Raw genomic sequence first — 19,460 nt, forward strand, 5'->3', positions numbered from 1 at the left:
TTGTACTTTGTCCCAAAATTTTGACTGTTATCAAATTATATTCATTGGGTGGAGGAGCTCGACACATGACAATCCATTTTTTGGCAAAACTGCATCATCAAGGGGCACAAACTGAGTTTTTTTTTTTTACAAATGTAGGATCACTTCCTTGTTCAACTAGAAATTAACATTCCTTCTGAAATTGAACTGAATGCTGAGAAAATGTCTGTGAAATTCCAAAGACAAAAATAATTGAATTTGGCTTTTTGCTCGCATAATAGCTTCACAGTGCTCAGGTTCTGGGTTTGAATCTCAACTGAGGCCTTTCTGTGTGGCTGTGTAACTTTCCGCCTCGTACTCCCAGATAATCCCAAAAAAATACACGTCAGAATATTTGAAATCTCCAAGAGCCACTGGTTACCAAATGCATGTGTAGAAATTAATTGAGGATGTCTGCAGATTATCATCATCATCATCAACATTCTCCGGAATGCGACCCGGATAAGCATGATGTCAGCAATGTCCCGAGCTTTTCTGTCTCCTGTCTCACCAATTCAATCCATTTTGTTGGATTGTGCCGTTTCTATTGATCTCGGTCACATTCTGCCTCACACGATTGACGCTATCTTTGGCTGCACACTGACCGAGAGCTATTTGGAGGTCAGTATGTGGGGAGGGATGTGTCAGCTGTTCACTAAATCGCTCCATCACAGCAGCAAGGGGAAAAAAAAAAGTACTAGAGGTTGTCTCCTCCGTGGAGTGCGACTCATATTCCCAATGTATGCATGCTGACTTGTTTCTATAGTAAGCTTTGTTGATGTGGTTTTATACATCTATTCTTCTAGGACAAAAGATATTTTGTTTTCCAACATGTCCAGCCAGTGTGAGGATGAATTTCTTTTGGAGTACATCTGAGTTAAAGGTGCGTACATCACTGCTGGTGTTTTGTTTCTTGGCATGCGTCTTGCCATAATTCCACACCATAAGGGAGGGCTGAGTTCTATTTTAATATTGAAAGATGAACATATTGATGTGTTTTGAGGGAGGCTATTTGTGAATTCTCAAGACACTCTTGGGAGTTTGATATTTGTTTAGGCCTACATGTTAAGTTGAGCTCCATTGAAGTGAAATCCAGCGGTTTGTCGTGCTGTTTCCAGAACATGCTCTGATAGTGGTTCAGGGTCCAACATTTCAAATTCGATACAATCTATTGTTCTTCGGCCTTTTGTTTTGTTTTCTTTATTTTTAGCTTCGATTTTTCAGTCTGGTAGAGACAGCATCACAACCGTTTCTATATTGGTGGCGATGAGCTAAGTCAAGCGAGGTGACAGAGATTAAACTGTTCGTCATTACCGGGGAGGTCGAGCGTGCCATCGCGGGGATCCACCGTGCGATAGTGACGCCATGTGCACTGACTTTTAGACGGAAAAGTCAGAATCACTCTAAGGTGCCAATGAGACTTTGCCATTGCCACCCAAAACGTTTTCTATTCAACTACATAGTTCTCATATTGGGTCGATGTTTTGCTGTTAGTAATGCACATTAATGAAGCCCACACAGCGTTTTTCAAATGAACTGCAAGCAAATAGCGAAATGCTGGATGTGAGCTTGCTGACAGGATGGAACGTTTTGGCCAATATTAGCATATATTAACTCATGTTGAACCTTCCCAACTTGATTCAGTTATCAAGCTGACTGTGGATAGTTAATTATATTTTGAACTTCTGAAAGGCTTTCATACCAATTGGTACAACAATTTCAAGTGGAATGTTCAATATGGCTGTGAAAATAGAATATACATTATCAAAAAGAGTCAACAAAGCCATGTAAAAAAAAAAAAAAAAAAGAAGTATGTAATCACTTATTATACACACCGTAGTTAGCGTAGTGTGGGATATGCCCAAAATCCAGTTTTTTTAAAATGAGAATTTTTATTTATATCGCACTTTATATATATATTTTTTTTGGAAAGCTCAAAGTGGTACAGAGTAAAATATGCAAAAATGTGTCTTAGCAATTAAGAAAAAACTGTAATGTAGTAAATAATGAAGGACGCACGTTAAGAGAGGTTTTTTTTTTTAATACTGTGAAGCGCTAAGTTGCATGTTGATGTATAATTATGACATTATAATTATGATTTTAATTGAAATATAATTTTGACATTGACCCAGCAGTAAAGACAGAAATGAATGTCTACCACATTTGTGTAGATATAATGTAAATATTAGCTACAGCTGGTCAAGAGCTACAGAATTCTCAAACCAGGGTCCCTGGTTTTTACAACCTGAATTTATTATTGGTAATTCATATTTTTATCCATCCATTATCTGTACCGCTTCTCCTCATGAGGGTCGCAGGGGGTGCTGGAGCCGATCCCAGCCGTCTCCGGTCAGTTGGCCGGGTACACTAAGATAAACAACCATTCACATTCACACTCACACCTAAGGACTGGAGGAAACCCACGCAAGGCATGGGGAGAACCTACAAAGTCCACACAGGAAGGCCGGCGCCTGTAATTAAACCCTGCACCTCTGCACTGTGAGGCGAAGGGGCTAAGCAGTTTTCCACTGTGACGCCCGGTTCATATTTAACGACAAAATGTTTATTGGTGTGGTTGTAGTGCAAGATGCCTCCTTCCGTGCGCTTGAATAAATAACTAAAATACATTTGAGCTGAATATATGGCATTACAGTTTTACAACCGCAACCTAACAACAACAGAAACAACTCAGCTGAGATCCTGAAGTAGTTGTCTTGCAACTCAATGTGTTCCCCCTTTCAGTCTAGTGAATTTCAGCTCGATGTGAGTGAGCTAGTCCATCAAACTTTCTTAAAATGTTAATAAGGCATTATTGATCATATTTTGATACAGGTCCTATATTGGATCTTGTCAAAGTAGAGCGTGTCGATCAGTTATTCATTATCATCAGAGACAGATCACTGGAAATATTTGCTGTAATGTAGAGCAATTTGCAGTTCTATAATTAGTGAAGAATGCTAGCTAGTTTTGCGAACGGCAAAAATTCAATGTACAGTAGTACTTTGTATTTAGTATTTGCCCCATTACCCAAAGACTTACCTGTAGCTCACGTGTTTCCAGTGGCAGACTGAAAAGATTCAATCAATCAAAACAAAGCCATTTCGATTGCCAGAAGCATGGCCGACAACATACCTGGAGGAATAGTAGCAGCCGCAAGTAAGTTCTTCAAATCATTCATTTGCCAGCGTCAGGGTCTTGTTCCTCGAGGGCTGCTGTCCGTCCTGTTTTCATTTCTCCCTGCTTCAACACACACACCTGATTCAATTAATCTGTAAGCTCGGCTCAAGATGGAAAACAATCCTGATCATTTCAATCAGGTGTGTTGCAACAGGGACGGATGGAAAAGAGGCAGGACAGGGGTCCGTGAGGTACACCATTGAAGACCCGTGGCCTACATTGATTATCGTTTGCATACACACACAAACCTTTTTGTCTTCAGAGAACCGTGTACAGGTGGTGAGAGGCTTGGAGGATGTAGAAGTTTCAGAGTGTGAAAGCTGCTCCTTTGAGGTGACCCTCAACTTGTCATACATCGAGGGCGTGTGGACCAGGGATGGGATGCGGCTCAAGTCCAAGCCCAACTGTCGCATCAGCGCACACGGGAAGACGCATTCTCTCATATTAAACAGGGTGGCGTTGGCAGATGTGGGCTTGATCTCTTTCCAGGCAAATGGCATTCAGACCTCCGGCAGACTCACCGTTAAAGGTAGGCTAAGACAACCGACTGACACCTCCAGAGCACGAGACAATGACATGATCAAGTTCGAGATTCAGGTTTCATTAGGACTGCCTAATTTAGTGACTTTAATATGGAGCATTCTTGAAAACAACATCGCTTTTAAAGCCTTAATTATCATGACTTGTTTCTTCCTACCAGCTCGGGACATCCACATTGTCCAGGAACTCGACGATGTGGATACTATGGAACGTCAGTCCATCAGCTTCTTGTGCGAAGTAAACCAAGTGGATGTGGATGGTAGATGGTACAGAGATGACTGCAGGATCCGACCTGGAGACAACATTAAGATTAGACATCAGGGTAAATGAGTCCAGTAATTCATATCATGTGAATTTATTTCACAAAACAGACTCAAATAAGGCGAATGGATTTCCTTTGGTTCTGAAATCGGTTTCAGGTAAAAACCACACCCTGTCGTTTAAGTCGGTCAGGCCAGAACACGCCGGAGAAATCCGATTCACTGCAGAGCGTGTCTCGTCTTACGCAACTCTTACAGTGAAAGGTGAGTCTGTTGGTGGCTCAAAAGGTCATAAGATTGAATGAGTCTAGCAAAAAGTGCAGTTGCATCCGATGCAAAACAATTGCAGAGTAACATTAGTTCTAAGCGTGTTGTTGTACTCATCAGAGCTGCCAGTCCAAATTGTGCGTCCTCTGAGAGTCAAGATAGCCATGTATCACCACAGAGGCCTGCTGGAGTGCCAAGTTTCGCGAGCCAACGCTCATGTCAAGTGGTACAAGAACAAAAAGGAGCTTGTGTCCAGCAAAAAGTACCAACTTGTCAGCCAGGATGTTTACAGGCAGCTCACCATTGATGACGTCTGCTCCTCAGATGAAGACACCTACACCTGCGACACAGGAGATGACAAAACCAGTTGTCAGCTTCTAGTTGAGGGTGAGATAGACGTAGGCAATGTACTGCATACACGTAATTTATTACAAGCTTGCATGTAAGTAGACGCAGTGGAGTGACTAAGGTTGAAAGTCATAGAACAATTTGTGGATGTTTGGATTTCAGTTTTTCTCAACAGAAATCATTATACAGAATGAAAGTATGTTTCAATGACAGACATGTGCTGTATGTTGTGACTGTCCATGCAGAGCAGGCTATGAGCATTATTCGAGGCATGAGCTCAGCGGAAGTCACAGAACCAGAGCCAGCGCTATTCCAAGTAGAGACAAGCCTTAAGTCAGGAAGGCCACCCAGATGGACCCTGAATGGGAATGCGTTGGAGCCCAGCCAAGATGTGGACATCTATCGGGAGGGTACCATCCACAGCCTCTGCCTCACTTCCACAGACAGTTCCATGTCGGGGCCTGTGGTTTTTGTCGCTGGCAAGAGCCGTTCTTCTGCGGAACTTACGGTAAAAGGTGGGTCAGCAGCCCTCCCCGAGTACATCCTCTCTGTGCACATTCAAAGGGTGAAGGGATCGCTTTCAGTTGGTCAAGTATCTCTCTCTCTCTCCCTGCAGAGCGGCCCCTCCAAGTTCTGTGCAATTTGGAAGATGTGGAAGCCAAGGAGAACAGCTCTGTCACTCTGAGCTGTGAGTTTGCACCCTCCCCCAGGGTGGTCAGGTGGTTTAAAGGTCGTACGGCTCTGAAGACTTCAAACAAGTACAGCATGAGACGAGATCGGAAACGTGCAGAGCTGACAATCCATGGCTTGGTAGGGATGGATGCAGGGCAGTATCGCTGCGTGGCGGGGGGTTCCCAGAGCGAAGCACATGTTAAGGTCGAAGGTATGTAGGCTCTGTATGATTTATTGAGCTGAGAGCATGATCTGTATGTGCCTCTTGGAACGGATTCACTCTCTTTTTTTGTCTTAGTGAGAAAGCTGAAGCTGCTCAAACACCTTGAACCACTGGAACTTGAAGAGGATGGCGTCGCCAGTTTTGCTTGTGAGCTCAACTATGTGGTTGCCAACGTCGAGTGGCTCCTCAACAATGTCCGCATCTATTCCAACGCCATAAACAGGATCCAACACATGGGCACCATGCACACCCTCATCATGAAGAGTCTGAGACCCCAGCAGAGCAGGGTCACTTTTAAAGCTGGCCTTCTTTCAGAGACAACAACTTTAAAGGTCAAAGGTCAGCTCAAATGAGTTCTCTGATACTTTTATTTATTTGGGACTAATTTTACCATCAATGCTAAAATTATGTTTTGCTTCCATTATCTTTAGAGCGCCCCGCGGTCTTCCTAAGACCTCTGGAGGATGCAGTTGGGGAAGAACAAGGGGAGGTCTGCCTCCAATGTGAAATTTCCAAAGAGTCTGTGATCCCGGTCTGGAGGAAGAATGGCATTGTCCTGACACCTGATGAAAAATATGAGTTGTGCCAGTACGGGAGGTCCCTGGCACTGATAATTCATTGCTTGAGCAAAGATGATGCTGGGCATTACACCTGTGATCTGGGCACCAGCCAAACAAAGGCGAAAATTACTGTACATGGTTGGTTGAAGAGCAATACAAATAAAATACCTGGGTAGTGCATATGTAAATGCTCTAAATTTGATCTATTTCCAGATTTACACATTACTATTATCCAGCGCTTGAAGACAACATCCGTATTGGAGGGTGAAAACTGCACTTTTGAATGTCAACTATCTCACATTCTTAGTGATGAGCCTTCCTGGACCATGAACGGTCAAGAGGTTTCCTCCAACAGCCACTTCCAGGTCATCAACAATGGTCGCAAGTACAAGCTGAGGATAAAAGATGCACTTTTGTCGGATGCAGGAGAAGTGATTTTTACAATCAAAGACTTAAGCTGCAGGACCATGCTCTTTGTCAAAGGTGACTAGCCAGCATTTTAACCAATGCAACTGTATAAAAGATGTAAGTGTGTGCCTTAATGTATTCACTGTGATGTTAGAGAGGCCAGTGCACATTTTTAGGGATCTGCTGAATGCCAAGACTGTGCCAGGTGAGGATGCGGAGCTGAGTTGCGAGATCACCAAGCCTGAAGTCAGCATCCACTGGCTGAAAAATGGACATTTAATTAGGCAGAGTCACAAATATAAGATGAGCGTGGAAAAGAACCTGGCAAAGCTGATAGTCAAGAACACCACAATTAGAGATTCAGGAGAATACTGCTGTCAGGCTGATGGGGTTGCCTCACGTGCCAAGCTAGAGGTCAGAGGTAAGTACTTGAAAAAAACTTTGATTTGGATTAGCACATTTTTCAGATTCAGTAAAGATCACTGACAGAAATGAAGGTGATGAGGCCCTGATGTCGGTATTTCCAATTAGACGACCATGATGTCATATCTAACTTATTCTAGAAGGCTTCAGGATTGGTAGGATTGCTCTGCTCAGCATTTACGTGTCTCATTCCAGAATTGCAGCACTCATTTGCAAGGGAGTTAAAGGACACCCAAGCAGAGGAAAAAAGTAAAGTGACCCTGGAGTGTGAGACCAGACAGCCAGCCAAGCGAGTGACCTGGCTGAAGGGCATGATGGAGCTGAGGTCGAGTAGGAAGTATGTCATGAGGCAGAAGGGTGTGGTGCTTTCACTCACCATCACTTATCTGGAGAAGTTGGATGCAGATATCTACACATGTGATGTTGGGACCATGCAAAGCCGTGCACAGCTGACTGTGCAAGGTGAGGACAACACTAGACACTCATTCAGTAAAATCTAGACTGGGAACACAGCTTCCATATTTTATAAAATAGACTGAACTGGACAAAAGTGACAAAATTATAGTCAGCAACTGCCCCTCCACACCTACCGACTTGCTGCAACTTGAAAAAAAGCAAACCGTTACGCTCCTACCAGAAAATGGCATTTTGAAGCGGCACCACCAACAACTTCAAACAACAAAGAAGATTCTACTGCCACTGTCGCTATATTTCACGGTTGGTGGAGAAAGAAAAGGACAGCCTGTGGATATTAGAGTTATTCAAAATCCAACTAGTTGCAGACAGTCGGCAACACATGCAGCTGACTTGATTATTCTTATTGGGAAACTGTCTCACAAGAACTCACGACATTTAAAAACTCAGTTCAAGACACTGATGTGCATTTAGGATTAAAAAAAAAACAAAAACAAAAAAAACAAAAACACATCATTGATCACTGATACATTGCCTGAAACTGATGGTGTCTACTCATATTGTAACCTCAACATGGTAGCTATGTGCGATTTTTCTTCCATTTTTTTGGGGGTCTCTCAGGTCAGCGGGTGGTGATCTTGGATGAGCTGGAGGACATCGAGTGCCTTGAAGGCGACACGGTCACATTCAAGTGTCAAATCTGTCCCGGTGACTTCACGGCAGTGAAGTGGTACCTGGACGAGACTCTGCTCTATAATAATCAGCTAAATGAGATCCAGATGCTTGCAGGAGGCTACCACACGCTGACATTTAGACAGCTGGCGCGCAAAGACACCGGCACCATTTCGTTTTCAGCCGGTGACAAACGATCATATGCGTCACTGTTGGTCAGAGGTGAGGTTTTACCTTTGCATCATTTTTATTTTCCCGTTCCGTTTCAATTGGTCTTGAGTTGGTTCAACGTGTTCACATTGCCAGAGAGACGTCCAACCATTTGTAAAGCGCTTGAGGACTGTGAGGCTATTGAAGGAGGGGGTCTCGTTCTGTCCTGCATGACCTCAAAGCCATGTCACATCCTGTGGTACAAAGATAGCTGCCTGATGTGGAGCTCGTCAAGATACTTTGCAAGTCGTTCAGGGTGTGAAGCTCGGCTGGCAATTCGGGAGGTGTGCCAAAGTGATGCTGGGGTGTATGAGTGCAGTGCTGGATCTGTTACGACGAGGGCTGTTGTAACCGTCAAAGGTATCAATGGGAATTCTTCAGCAAAATAACATTAAATATTGTGGAAACAATTACATTAATTTGCACTACAAAGTTTGTCTGTTGCTCTTTTACCTTTTAGCTATCCCAGCTGAGTTCACAAAACCTCTGCAGAATGTAGAATCCAGAGAAGGTGAAACTGCTACCCTGACCTGTGAGTACTCTCTGCCGGGAGTCCAGTTCCACTGGAAAAAAGGGGCTGGGAGCCTTAGGCCCGGAGACAAGTATGTGATGAAACAGAAACAGACCATCAATTCGCTCACAATCCGAGCTCTGAAGCCAGAGGACTCAGGAGAGTACACCTGTCAGTGTCGAGGCCACCACACTACAGCAAGGCTCAAAGTACACGGTAAAGCCATGTATCTGATCTTGGTCTACGTCGGTTCTTTCAACTTTGTTTTCACTTTGACCAAGGCCTCATCCTCATTTGTTCCTTGCTTTCCAGCCATTCCGATTACATTCATCCAGCAAGTGAAGAATGTGCATGCAGAGGAAGGTAGCAATGTCATATTGCGATGTGAACTCTCCAAATCTGGAATACCAGTAGAATGGATGAGAGGCCAAGAAGTGTTGTCGAATGGCGTGAAGTACCAGATGAGAAGATGGGAGACAACTCTCGAGCTTTTGATATGGAAAGCTGTTCCTGAAGACAGTGGGCTTTACAAATGTTTGTGTGCTGATCAGATCACCTCCGCCACTGTCAAAATCAAAGGTAGCAACTATTCTTTTGACAAAGTACCTCAGACAGAATCTTGATTCATTGGTGCTAAATACTTCTGATCATTCCTCAGCTCTGCCACTGACCTTCAAGCAGAAGTTGCGCAATGTGACCTTCGAGGAGGGCAATATTGCCACCTTACGTTGTGAGCTTTCCAAAGCGTCTCTTTTTGTAGAATGGAGGAAGAGGGGAGATGAGCTCCTCAAGAATAGTGACAAATATCACATTCGCCTGAGGGACACACTGATTGAACTGAGAATACTGGATGTGACCCCAGAAGACAGCGACATCTACACGTGCATTTGTGGGAGCATAGAGACTACCGCAACCCTCACTGTGAATGGTAAACTTCTTAGTTAAACACTACTCAGATGTATTCCTTATTGGTACAAAAAACGTTTTAACATTCCTTTAGCAAAATACGGTAGACGCATTATTGTCTAGTGAAAATAGACGCATTTCCATGTTGCTTTTTAGCACTGCCAATCACCTTCAAGCAAAAGCTGAAGAACCTTCAAGTGGAAGAAGGACGCAACATCACGCTGTCTTGTGAGATCTCCAAGCCTGGCCTCGCTGTGGAGTGGCAACTTGCCGGTGAGCTTCTAGAGGATGGAGAGAAGTTCCAGATAAAGCAGAGAGGCTCCGTGTTGGAGCTGACTATCAGAGATGCTCTGCCGGAGGACAGTGGAGTCTACGCCTGTGTCTGCAGAGACCAGAAGACAAAGGCCACGGTTAAAGTCATTGGTATGTGATACAGTATAAGTTACTTGCACCGAGTGGTTTGAAACATATTCTTGAGTTTAAGCATGGAATCTTACGTTCTTCTCTCGCTTATTGCTCCGGATTAAATCATAAAGCACTTTGAATTTCAAGAGACTAATATGGTCTGAATGAGGATTTCACCCCCCTAAATTGTCTCTGGCAGCCCACAGGGGAGTGATGAGCCTCACTTTAAAAACCATTGGTTTAAACATCACCACTACAGCTACTGTGGTTTCCCATAGAAGAAAAGTCTTACAACACAGCCCAATTACATTTTACGAATCAGTGATTGGGCTAGGCCAGTTAGCTCTCACTCAATCTTGTTTTTGTTGCAATTCTCCCCAGAAGTTTACCACATTGCTGAAAAGTCAAGCAAATGCTTTTTTGAATTAGAACAGAGATTGTGAGGCAGGCTCAACATGAGATTTCTGACCACACAATGTAACAAACTTCCCACATGAACACCCCCAAAATCCTCTAGAGGCTTCAGACATAAAACAGACCCCATATATCTGAATCCAATGCACCTCGTGATAAGGGCTGGATGTCAGTGTTATAATCCGTTGTCCATATAGCAGATCATCGTCTGTCAGTACTTTTGCTCGACTATATGCCACAAACTGGAAGGTCTTTGTTCTTGTTTAGCTGTTCCTGCCATGTTTAAAGGAAGTCTGAAAAGCCAGGAGGCAGAGGAGGGCAGTCGTGTGACGCTCCGCTGCCAAGTGTCAAAAACAGATGCCCGAGTAGAGTGGCAGAAAGACGGACAGGTGCTGTCTGAGGAGATGTCAGGAAGAAAGTATCAGCTGAAATTTGAAGGGATGACAGCAGAGTTGACCATAGTCAGCGTTCAAGTGGAGGATAAGGGGAGATACAGCTGTATTACAGGAGATGAGAAAACCACCGCCGAACTCAAAGTGAAACGTACGTAAAATCATCAATTCAAAATAATGTTTGGCTATTCCAGCGCTGGTGAAATCAATCTGCTTGTGCCCCTCCAAACAGCACTTCCTGTCACATTCAAACGTGAGCTGAAAAATTTGGAGGTGAAGGAAGGCGATAGTGGGCTTTTCTGCTGTGAGCTCTCCAAACCTGGAGCTCCGGTGGAGTGGAGACGAGGCCGCGTGCCCCTGAGCAATGGAGGCAAGTATGAGATGAAGCAGGAAGGGCCTTACACCAAGTTGATTGTCAACAATGTGCAAGAGAGCGATGCTGGCAAATACATTTGCAAGACTGAGGACAGCCAATCAACTGCAGAGCTCTCCGTCCAGGGTGAGTTAACACAACCCCGAATCCAAAATATATGTACCAACACATGTATCCCATATGAAACCATATACAGTAGCTGGGCACATCACAGCACTGCAATACGATTTGACATGTTCATTGTAATTCTGAAGTACTAGTGTAAGATAATACAGCGGAATATATTTTTTTTCTTTCCACGTGTCTTTAAACTCACACTCTGGTTGGACTTGTCTTGCACACCACACAGAACCTGATCACACACACATGCGCAAATGGTGCGATACTAATTCAAGTATCCATCAGACATACATGGAGTGATGACTCGGGACTTAAAGACACCCCATTTTTCAATATGTAGCATTAATGTAGAAGGCCCAAAATCCTTAGTTAATTTTGTTTCTGCGTCCACTTTTCCTGCCTAACAGGTTTACCGCCACTTTTCACACTCATGCTTGCTGACAAGGAGGTGGTTGAAGGCAACAGTGTGTTTCTGCGCTGTGAGCTTAACAAACCTGCCCACTCCGTGGAATGGAGGAGAGGAGTCTTGGTGTTGAGGCAAGGCGATAAGTACCAGATGAGGAAGAAGAATTTGCAGCTGGAGATGACAATTAATGAAGTCACTCTCGAAGACGCTGGTGATTACACATGTACTTGTGGTGAAGAAAGTACTACAGCGAGGCTGACAGTGAATGGTCAGTATACGGGAGTGCATTTGTAATTCTAATATTCATAATATTTTTTTTATTTGGAAGTGCCATTAAAGACCCTCAAGGACATTGTACATCAATAAAACAACAATGAAAAACAATAATAATAATAATAAAACAACACCATGCAGTGCAGTTACAGTGAGTAGACCGTTTTTAAATTGCTGTTTTTTGAGTTTGGATTTGAAAGTGGGAAGAGAGTTGTGGAGGTCAGGTGGAAAAGGGTTCGAGAGCTGGAGAGCAGAGCGGCTTGAAGGCCTTTCCCCCCCATGGTGCTGACACATGCAGGTGGAATAGTCAGAGGAGGTGAATGGGTGGAGCTTTTTGATATTGCGCATGTGGAAGCTGACCGGGTTAACTTTGTAGATTTTGTACCAACAAGAAGAATCTCTCGTCACAGTTTTGCTTAATGAAGCTAGGGGTGAATCAGACATTGATTTCTGATAAACAGGAGGAAGTGAAAAGGTTTGCAGCGGAGGTAAGATGCAGCACTGGAAGTGGATATTAAATTTATGGAAAATGGTGCTAAGTGGGAGGAGGTAGATAATGAAAAGCAGGGGGCCCAGGACAGATGTTAGTTGTTAGTGTTAGTTGGATGAAAAGTAACTGTGTGGTGTTGGATGAAAAGGATATGAGCTGGATGAATAGAACCAGCCTAGGGTGGTTTGAGGTATGCCTAGGAAGGAGAGTCTATTGAGGAGGACGGTACGTAAGATGCTGTGAAAGGCCACACTCGGGTCAATGAGGATCAGAATGGAGAGTGAAATGAAGTCTGCTGCAACTCGGAGATCAGACGTAGTTTTTAATAGAGCTGTTGCAGTTTTCAGCAATGATGGGACAATAACGGTGGAGAGAGAAGAGTCAATAAGACTAAGATGAGGGTAAGTGGTGAAAAAAGGCAGGCTTGAATTCAAGGTTGCGGGGAGCGGATTGAGCTGAAAAGTGTAGTGGAAGGCTTGGATTTATGGATGAGATCCGCCAGATATGGAGCTATATAGTTATCGTATATACATAAGACTCTTGAATTTCAAAATGCACACACACACACATACAATTCAACCAAGTCAAAGCTTTGTGATCCTGATCTGATCAACTATGATATATTTTACCTTTGGTAATGTCTCTATTTCTTTTTTGTCCAATTAGAACGACCTGTCAAATTCCTCCATGAACTGAGTAATATTGAAGTCCAAGAAGGCAATGGGGTGACACTCTGCTGCCAGCTCTCCAAAGCAGGACTCCCTGCTCAGTGGATGAAAGGAGACGACACGTTAACTGATGGAGAGAAGTATCAGCTGAAGCAGAGAGGCTCCGCACTGGAGCTGCTCATCAGAAAGAGTCAGCCTGAGGACAGTGGTGTTTACAGCTGCATTTGTGAAGACATTCAAAGTACTGCAACCATCATAATAACTGGTGAGAGACACTGCATCTCATGAGAACATTTGGCATACTGTATACGCGTACATTTTTTTGCAATTACTGACCTCGGCATTAGCTGCATAAAAAAAACAATGCCTTTAATTTGATTTTGTTTAAGGATGTTGTTGTGGTGCTTCAAAAGTGCACTGCATCACAGTTCTCACTAACTCTAGTTATTAGATCCACTGGTGAGTTGGAGCCTATCTCGAGTGAATTTGGCCAAGAAGTGGGTATAACCTGGACTCCAACCAATCACAGAGCAAGATGTAGACAAACAATAATTTAGATCCATCTAAGCTTTTTGTAATGTGGGAAAAAGTTGAAAAAAAGTAAGTGTGTATTATTCACAGTAATTTGCATCCGCAGCAATTCCAGTGACGTTCAAGCAAAAGTTGAAGAACCAAGAAACAATGGAGGAGAGCAGTGTGATGCTCCACTGCGAGCTCTCCAAACCAGGAGTCCCAGTTGAGTGGAGGAAGGATGCTCAGCTCCTGAGGGAGGGAGACAAATATCTCATGAAGCAAGAGGGCAGGGTGTGTGAGATGCTGATTACAAAGCTAACTCTCAAGGATACCGGCCAATACAGCTGCTCTTGTGATGCAGCTGTGACTTCAGCTGATATCAAAGTAAGAGGTAGGCTTCAGTCAAGTCTAAACAAGTTAGCTATGAGCACAGACACGGTTTATTTGGCGACTCAGAAATGCTGTTCCAAGCAGTTACAATCGTTAATAGTAGCCATCATACACAGTCAGTCACACAGACGTGTGAGTGCAATTATTGGGTACATCTAGACCGTGTACAGTAAACAAATACAGCAAAGGAGCGTTCTCAAAACAAGATACAGAGAATAAAAATAATAAAAAGGTACTAATGATCACTTTGATTAGCACTGTCAGGAACTAACAAGTTAAAATGAGCGCTGCCTTTCACTGTCATTATCAATCAACATATTTTGAAATCCTGGTCAAAAGTCATCTTTTACAGTAACATACCGTAATAAAATTGCGTTAATTGAGCTAGTGAAGGAAACACTTGGAAATGTGTTAGATTTTCATGTGTTGCTTTTCCACAGCCCTTCCAGTTACATTTAAGCAAGAAGTTCAGAATTTGGAGCTGAAGGAAGGTGACAGTGGAGTGTTCTGCTGTGAGTTGTCCAAACCTGGATCCACAGTGGACTGGAGAAAAGGAAGAGTGATCCTGAAGCCCGGTTACAAATATGAAATGAAACAGGAGGGAAATTTCACCAAACTGTTTGTCAATAATGTCGAAGAAAGTGATGCTGGGAAGTACACTTGCAAGACTAAAGACAGCCAATCCACTGCTGAGCTCATCGTGAAAGGTGAGTGAGCTCACATTTCCTCAAATTGTCCCACCCAGATGCTCACAATCAGATGCATTTTCAGCACCGCCCATCACATTCAAAACCAAGTTAAAGAATCTGGAAGTGGAGGAGGAGAACAGCGTGACGTTGACATGCGAGTTGTCCAAGCCTGGCCTTTCTGTCGAATGGAGGAAAGGCCAGGAGCTGCTGAAGAATAATTTCAAGTATCTGCTAAGAACCCGAAACAGCATGCTGGAGCTGACCATCAAAAACACTCAACTGGAGGACAGCGGTGTTTACAGCTGTACCTATGGCGATGCCAAGACTGTCGCCAACATCACAGTCACACGTAAAACACGATCATGATGCTTAAGGATGCGATGCGTGTTGTGAAATAGTACTCATTTTCTTTATCCCGCATCCACAGCTATTCCCCTCACCTTTAAGATGGGTTTGAAGAACCAGGAGGCCGCTGAAGGGGGCAACGTCACCCTACGATGTGAACTGTCTAGGACTGGGCTGTCTGTACAGTGGTGGAAGGGAGAGGAGCAGCTCCATCACGGGGGGAGGTATCAGATGACCCTCAAGGAGAACAAAGCTGAGATGAGCATCCGAAACATCCTGCCAGAGGACGTTGGGGAGTACAGTTGTGTCTTTGGCGAGCAGAAGACCACGGCTGAAGTGAACGTGAGAGGTATTCAATTGTATTTCCTCCACAATTTGTAAATATAAACTCATTGAGTTTTGACACAGCGCTTGCACAGACATTAATGATTCTGTGGCTTATTTGCTGTTAAATTGAGTTACACAGCATACAATGAAACGGTATTCCATTTCTTGCCTTTCACATGCTTTGAAAATTCTATCAAAAGTGTGTGTTGAACGCGTGTCCACGATTCGCTCTTGTCAAAATCTGAGGAACAAAACGTCTTTGCCTTCCCAGTAAATGGCATTATCAGTTACATCATGTGACATCATGGCTTGACAAGACCACAGCAGCAGAAAACCTGAAAAGTTCCCTTTTCAAGCGAAGTTACAGAATCTTTTTTTTCCTTGGTAGCGGCTGCATCGGTGTTCTTTGAGAAGGAACTGGAGAGTCAAGCTGTTATGGAGGGCAAATCAGTACTACTGTCGTGTGAAGTTTCTAGTGCCAATGTCCCTGTCACTTGGAAAAAGGACAACACAGTCATTGGAGATGGGGGACGACTAATTTTAACAAAAAAGGGACCTATGCATATGTTGGAGATCAAGAAGCTGAACCTGGACGATGCTGGGGAATACTGTTGCATAACTAGGGGCAAGAAGACCACCGCCCAGTTGATTGTGAGGGGTATGTGGGAATCCAAGATTCTCTTGTCATTATTCTAAAAAAATCTCTCACACCATTGCTACAAAGGAATCTTTCTCCGTCTTTCTCCTCTACAGAGCGAGTGCGAATTGTTACAGAGCTTCAAGACATCACTGTGACTGCGGGGGAAGATGCCATGTTTGTGTGTGAGCTGAGCCACGCCAATGTGACTGAGGGTGCGTGGTGGCTGGGCTCCAGTCCGCTGCAGAGGAATGATATGAACCAGATGACATGCCAAGGTCGCACACACCGACTTGTCCTCACCATGACGACACCTGAGGAGACGGGCATTGTGGCATTTGTGGTCGGGGACGAAAGGACATCAGCGAGTCTTCTAGTGGTGCCAAAGCCAATAGGTGTGGAGAGATGCTTCTATCAAGCCCTCCTATGAAAATGTGTTCATCTAATAAGATGTTTTCTTTTGCAGTTTTCTTCGAGGAGACGCCTCAAGATGTTCTAATTTCAGAAGGAGAAATAGCTACTTTGTCCTGCACAACCTCTGACTTCACCACACCTGTAACCTGGAGGCGCAACCATATCCCTCTCAGAAACGGCAATAAATTTGAGATATGGAAGGAGGGAAAAGTCAACTTGCTGCTCATCCATGCAGTGGAGCCCATGGATGCTGGAGTTTACTCTTGTGACACAGGCGATGCGCAGGCCAATGCCAAGCTTACCGTGACAGGTAATACGGGAAGTCATTGCAAAGTGATGGTTTCTTCCATTTGTGCCATTTCTCTTTCCTCGTCCAGAGCTGCCCCCGTTCTTCCAGGAAGAGCTGCAAAGTGTTGAGAGTGAGGAGGGAAGCTCAGCCATCTTGTACTGTGAGCTGTCCAAACTCGGGCTGCCAGTACAATGGAAGAAGAGCAATTTACCACTTAGGGCTGGGAGGAAGTACACAATGAAGCAAGATGGCTGCTTCCTTCAGCTTCACATCAAGGAGCTTAAACTTGACGACAGCGGCAGTTACACGTGTCAAGTGGGAAATGCAGAAACTACTGCAACTGTTACAGTCAAAGGTAAGGTCAAGTTCATATTGCAATCAAACACATGCACTCGACAAAAGCATTCTCTATCCCCAAAGTGTTTTAAGGGCTTCATCTCAGGGCTCGGTGTAGGTCAGAAGTAGTTTTACAAAAGGAACACACTCTTCCCAAGAAGTTTGAGAATCCAACTGTGCAGTTCTCATGTTTTTCCTGAAGAGTTCATATGTTCTCCCCATGTTTGTGTGGGCTTTCTTTCCGGGAACTCCGGCTTCCTCCCACATTCCAACAAATCGCCTAGTAGCTTAATTGAAGACTTTAAATTGTTCATGGGCGTGAATCCTGAAGTATATGTGTGTGCCCTGCAACCGAGTGGCGACTAATCCTGCGTGTATCCCACTTTTACCCAAAGTCAGTTGGGACAGGCTTCAGCTCATCCAAAGTTAATGATGAATTGATGATATTCAGTTTTGTTTTCATTATATTAATATTTTTGGCATTTAATGTCCATTATTGCCCAGAGCTGCTGCCGTTCTTCAGGAAAGATTTGCGAAATGTGTGGATGGATGAAGGAGCTTCTGTTTCTTTGAGCTGTGAGCTGTCTAAACCTTTTGCGCAAGTGCAATGGAAGAAGAACAGACTGCCTCTGAGGGCCAACAGGAAGTACGAGATGAAGCAAGATGGCTGCCTCCTCCAGCTTAGCATAGTTGATCTCAAACCTGAAGACAGTGGCAGCTACTCATGTCATGTTGAAAGTGTAGAGTCAACTGCAACTTTGACAGTGAAAGGTTGGTACAGTGGATGCTTGTATTTTCTACTGGGTGCTTCTCTCACAGTTGAATCCAATCTTCCCTAGAACTTCCGCCATTTTTCAAAGAAAACCTACAGAATGTAAAGGCTGAGGAGGGAGGTATTGCCTCCCTATGCTGTCAGGTATCCAAGCCCAACACTGTCATACAATGGAAGAAGAACAAGTTGCCCTTAAAAGCCAGCAACAAGTACGAGATGAAGCAGGATGGTTGCCTCCTGCTGCTCCACATCAAGGAGCTCAAACCTGACGACAGTGGAAGTTACACGTGTCAAGCAGGAAGTACAGAGACCACAGCAACTGTGTCAGTAAAAGGTACTGTTCTTCTTTCAACCTTTACCGCTCAAAAATTTATACAGTTGGATTGAAATAATTCTGCATATAGGACTCTAATCTGACTGTATTTATGTGCGTCACCTTAATCACATGCTTTGATGAATTCCCGCAGAGCTCCCTCCATTCTTTGTCACAAAGTTACAAAATGTAGAGGTGGAGGAGGAAGGCACAATCTCACTGTCCTGCGAGTTGTCCAAACCTGAAGCGCCAGTGCAATGGATGAAAAACAGGTTGCCTCTGAGGAGCAACAGGAAGTATGAAATGAAACAAGATGGCTACCTCTATCAGCTCAAAATCAGTGAGCTCAAACCTGAGGATAGTGGTAGCTACACATGTGAGGCGGGAAGTGCAGAGACCACTGCAACCGTTTCTGTCAAAGGTACTTCCACTTGACAACTTTATGCTGTACATTACCAATCACAATTGTGGGCCTTTCTCTCCATTATAAACATTTTAAGTATCCTTAAGCATATTTGTATCATCTTTCTCCAGAACTCCCAGTTGTATTCAAAGCTGACTTGCAGAGCACGGAGGCAGAGGAGGGAGATACAGCCATCCTGTGCTGTGAGCTGTCTAAAGCTGGATTGCCCGTGCAATGGAAAAAGAACAAATTACCTCTGAGGGCCAATAGGAAGTATGCAATAAAACAAGACGCCTGTCTTCTTCAGCTTAACATTATGGACCTCCAACCTGAAGATAGCGGAACGTACACATGTCAAGCAGGAAGTGCAGAGACTTCTGCAACTGTAGCTGTGAGAGGTATTTAAGGCATCTTTTTCAATGCTTATCGAGTCGCCAAACTTAACGAAAAAAAACCCACCACCCACCACCAAATGGTGACAGTAAATGCATGGCTAAGTATTGCAACATCACTCTGCACTCTATGTTTATAGAAAAGTAACTCCATTGTATCCGTACAATGTAAGAATTAGATCCCAAACGTGTAATGAAGTTGATCACTGGTTTGCCCAATAGAGTCACCATTGTTCTTCAAAGAACAATTAGAAAGTGTGGCGACGGAGGAGGGCGGTTCAGTCACTCTGCACTGTGAACTGTCTAAACCTGGAGTGGCAGTACAATGGAAAAAGAACCGACTGCCTCTGAGGGCCAACAGGAAGTTTGAGATGAAACAAGAAGGCTGCCTTATCCAACTTGCCATCAAGGACCTCCAAATTGAAGACAGCGGAAGCTACACATGTCGAGCAGGAAGTGCAGAGACATCTGCAACTGTAGCTGTGAGAGG

The 19,460-nt window shown here is 44.0% G+C and overlaps 1 protein-coding gene across 2 annotated transcripts in view; it reads left to right on the forward strand.

Annotated features, from left to right (window-relative positions):
• Positions 1-751: 751 nt before the first annotated feature.
• Positions 752-19,460, forward strand: part of obscna (obscurin, cytoskeletal calmodulin and titin-interacting RhoGEF a) — a 39,421-nt gene continuing 20,712 nt past the window's right edge. Inside the window, exons 1-36 of one of the 2 annotated variants that reach the window (XM_088313105.1) lie at positions 752-901; positions 3,079-3,174; positions 3,458-3,724; positions 3,896-4,057; positions 4,155-4,259; positions 4,383-4,649; positions 4,856-5,125; positions 5,227-5,493; positions 5,581-5,844; positions 5,937-6,203; positions 6,279-6,548; positions 6,628-6,894; positions 7,092-7,358; positions 7,932-8,204; positions 8,289-8,552; positions 8,653-8,919; positions 9,016-9,282; positions 9,362-9,631; positions 9,766-10,032; positions 10,696-10,971; positions 11,053-11,319; positions 11,721-11,987; positions 13,149-13,415; positions 13,788-14,054; positions 14,494-14,760; positions 14,825-15,091; positions 15,170-15,436; positions 15,803-16,072; positions 16,168-16,446; positions 16,518-16,775; positions 16,843-17,109; positions 17,595-17,861; positions 17,930-18,196; positions 18,330-18,596; positions 18,710-18,976; positions 19,193-19,459. In XM_088313105.1, coding sequence (XP_088169231.1) covers positions 3,135-3,174; positions 3,458-3,724; positions 3,896-4,057; positions 4,155-4,259; positions 4,383-4,649; positions 4,856-5,125; positions 5,227-5,493; positions 5,581-5,844; positions 5,937-6,203; positions 6,279-6,548; positions 6,628-6,894; positions 7,092-7,358; positions 7,932-8,204; positions 8,289-8,552; positions 8,653-8,919; positions 9,016-9,282; positions 9,362-9,631; positions 9,766-10,032; positions 10,696-10,971; positions 11,053-11,319; positions 11,721-11,987; positions 13,149-13,415; positions 13,788-14,054; positions 14,494-14,760; positions 14,825-15,091; positions 15,170-15,436; positions 15,803-16,072; positions 16,168-16,446; positions 16,518-16,775; positions 16,843-17,109; positions 17,595-17,861; positions 17,930-18,196; positions 18,330-18,596; positions 18,710-18,976; positions 19,193-19,459 — 8,875 coding nt within the window. In that variant the 5' untranslated portion in view covers positions 752-901; positions 3,079-3,134. Of the gene's footprint in view, positions 902-3,078; positions 3,175-3,457; positions 3,725-3,895; positions 4,058-4,154; positions 4,260-4,382; positions 4,650-4,855; positions 5,126-5,226; positions 5,494-5,580; positions 5,845-5,936; positions 6,204-6,278; positions 6,549-6,627; positions 6,895-7,091; positions 7,359-7,931; positions 8,205-8,288; positions 8,553-8,652; positions 8,920-9,015; positions 9,283-9,361; positions 9,632-9,765; positions 10,033-10,695; positions 10,972-11,052; positions 11,320-11,720; positions 11,988-13,148; positions 13,416-13,787; positions 14,055-14,493; positions 14,761-14,824; positions 15,092-15,169; positions 15,437-15,802; positions 16,073-16,167; positions 16,447-16,517; positions 16,776-16,842; positions 17,110-17,594; positions 17,862-17,929; positions 18,197-18,329; positions 18,597-18,709; positions 18,977-19,192; position 19,460 lie in introns of those variants that run through there. The other variant, XM_088313104.1, reaches the window with a different exon arrangement.

This window comes from Idiotropiscis lumnitzeri, chromosome 13, assembly GCF_059441095.1.
Source record: "Idiotropiscis lumnitzeri isolate Australia: NSW breed Sydney's pygmy pipehorse chromosome 13, RoL_Ilum_1.0, whole genome shotgun sequence".
Classification (NCBI taxonomy): Eukaryota; Metazoa; Chordata; class Actinopteri; order Syngnathiformes; family Syngnathidae; genus Idiotropiscis; species Idiotropiscis lumnitzeri.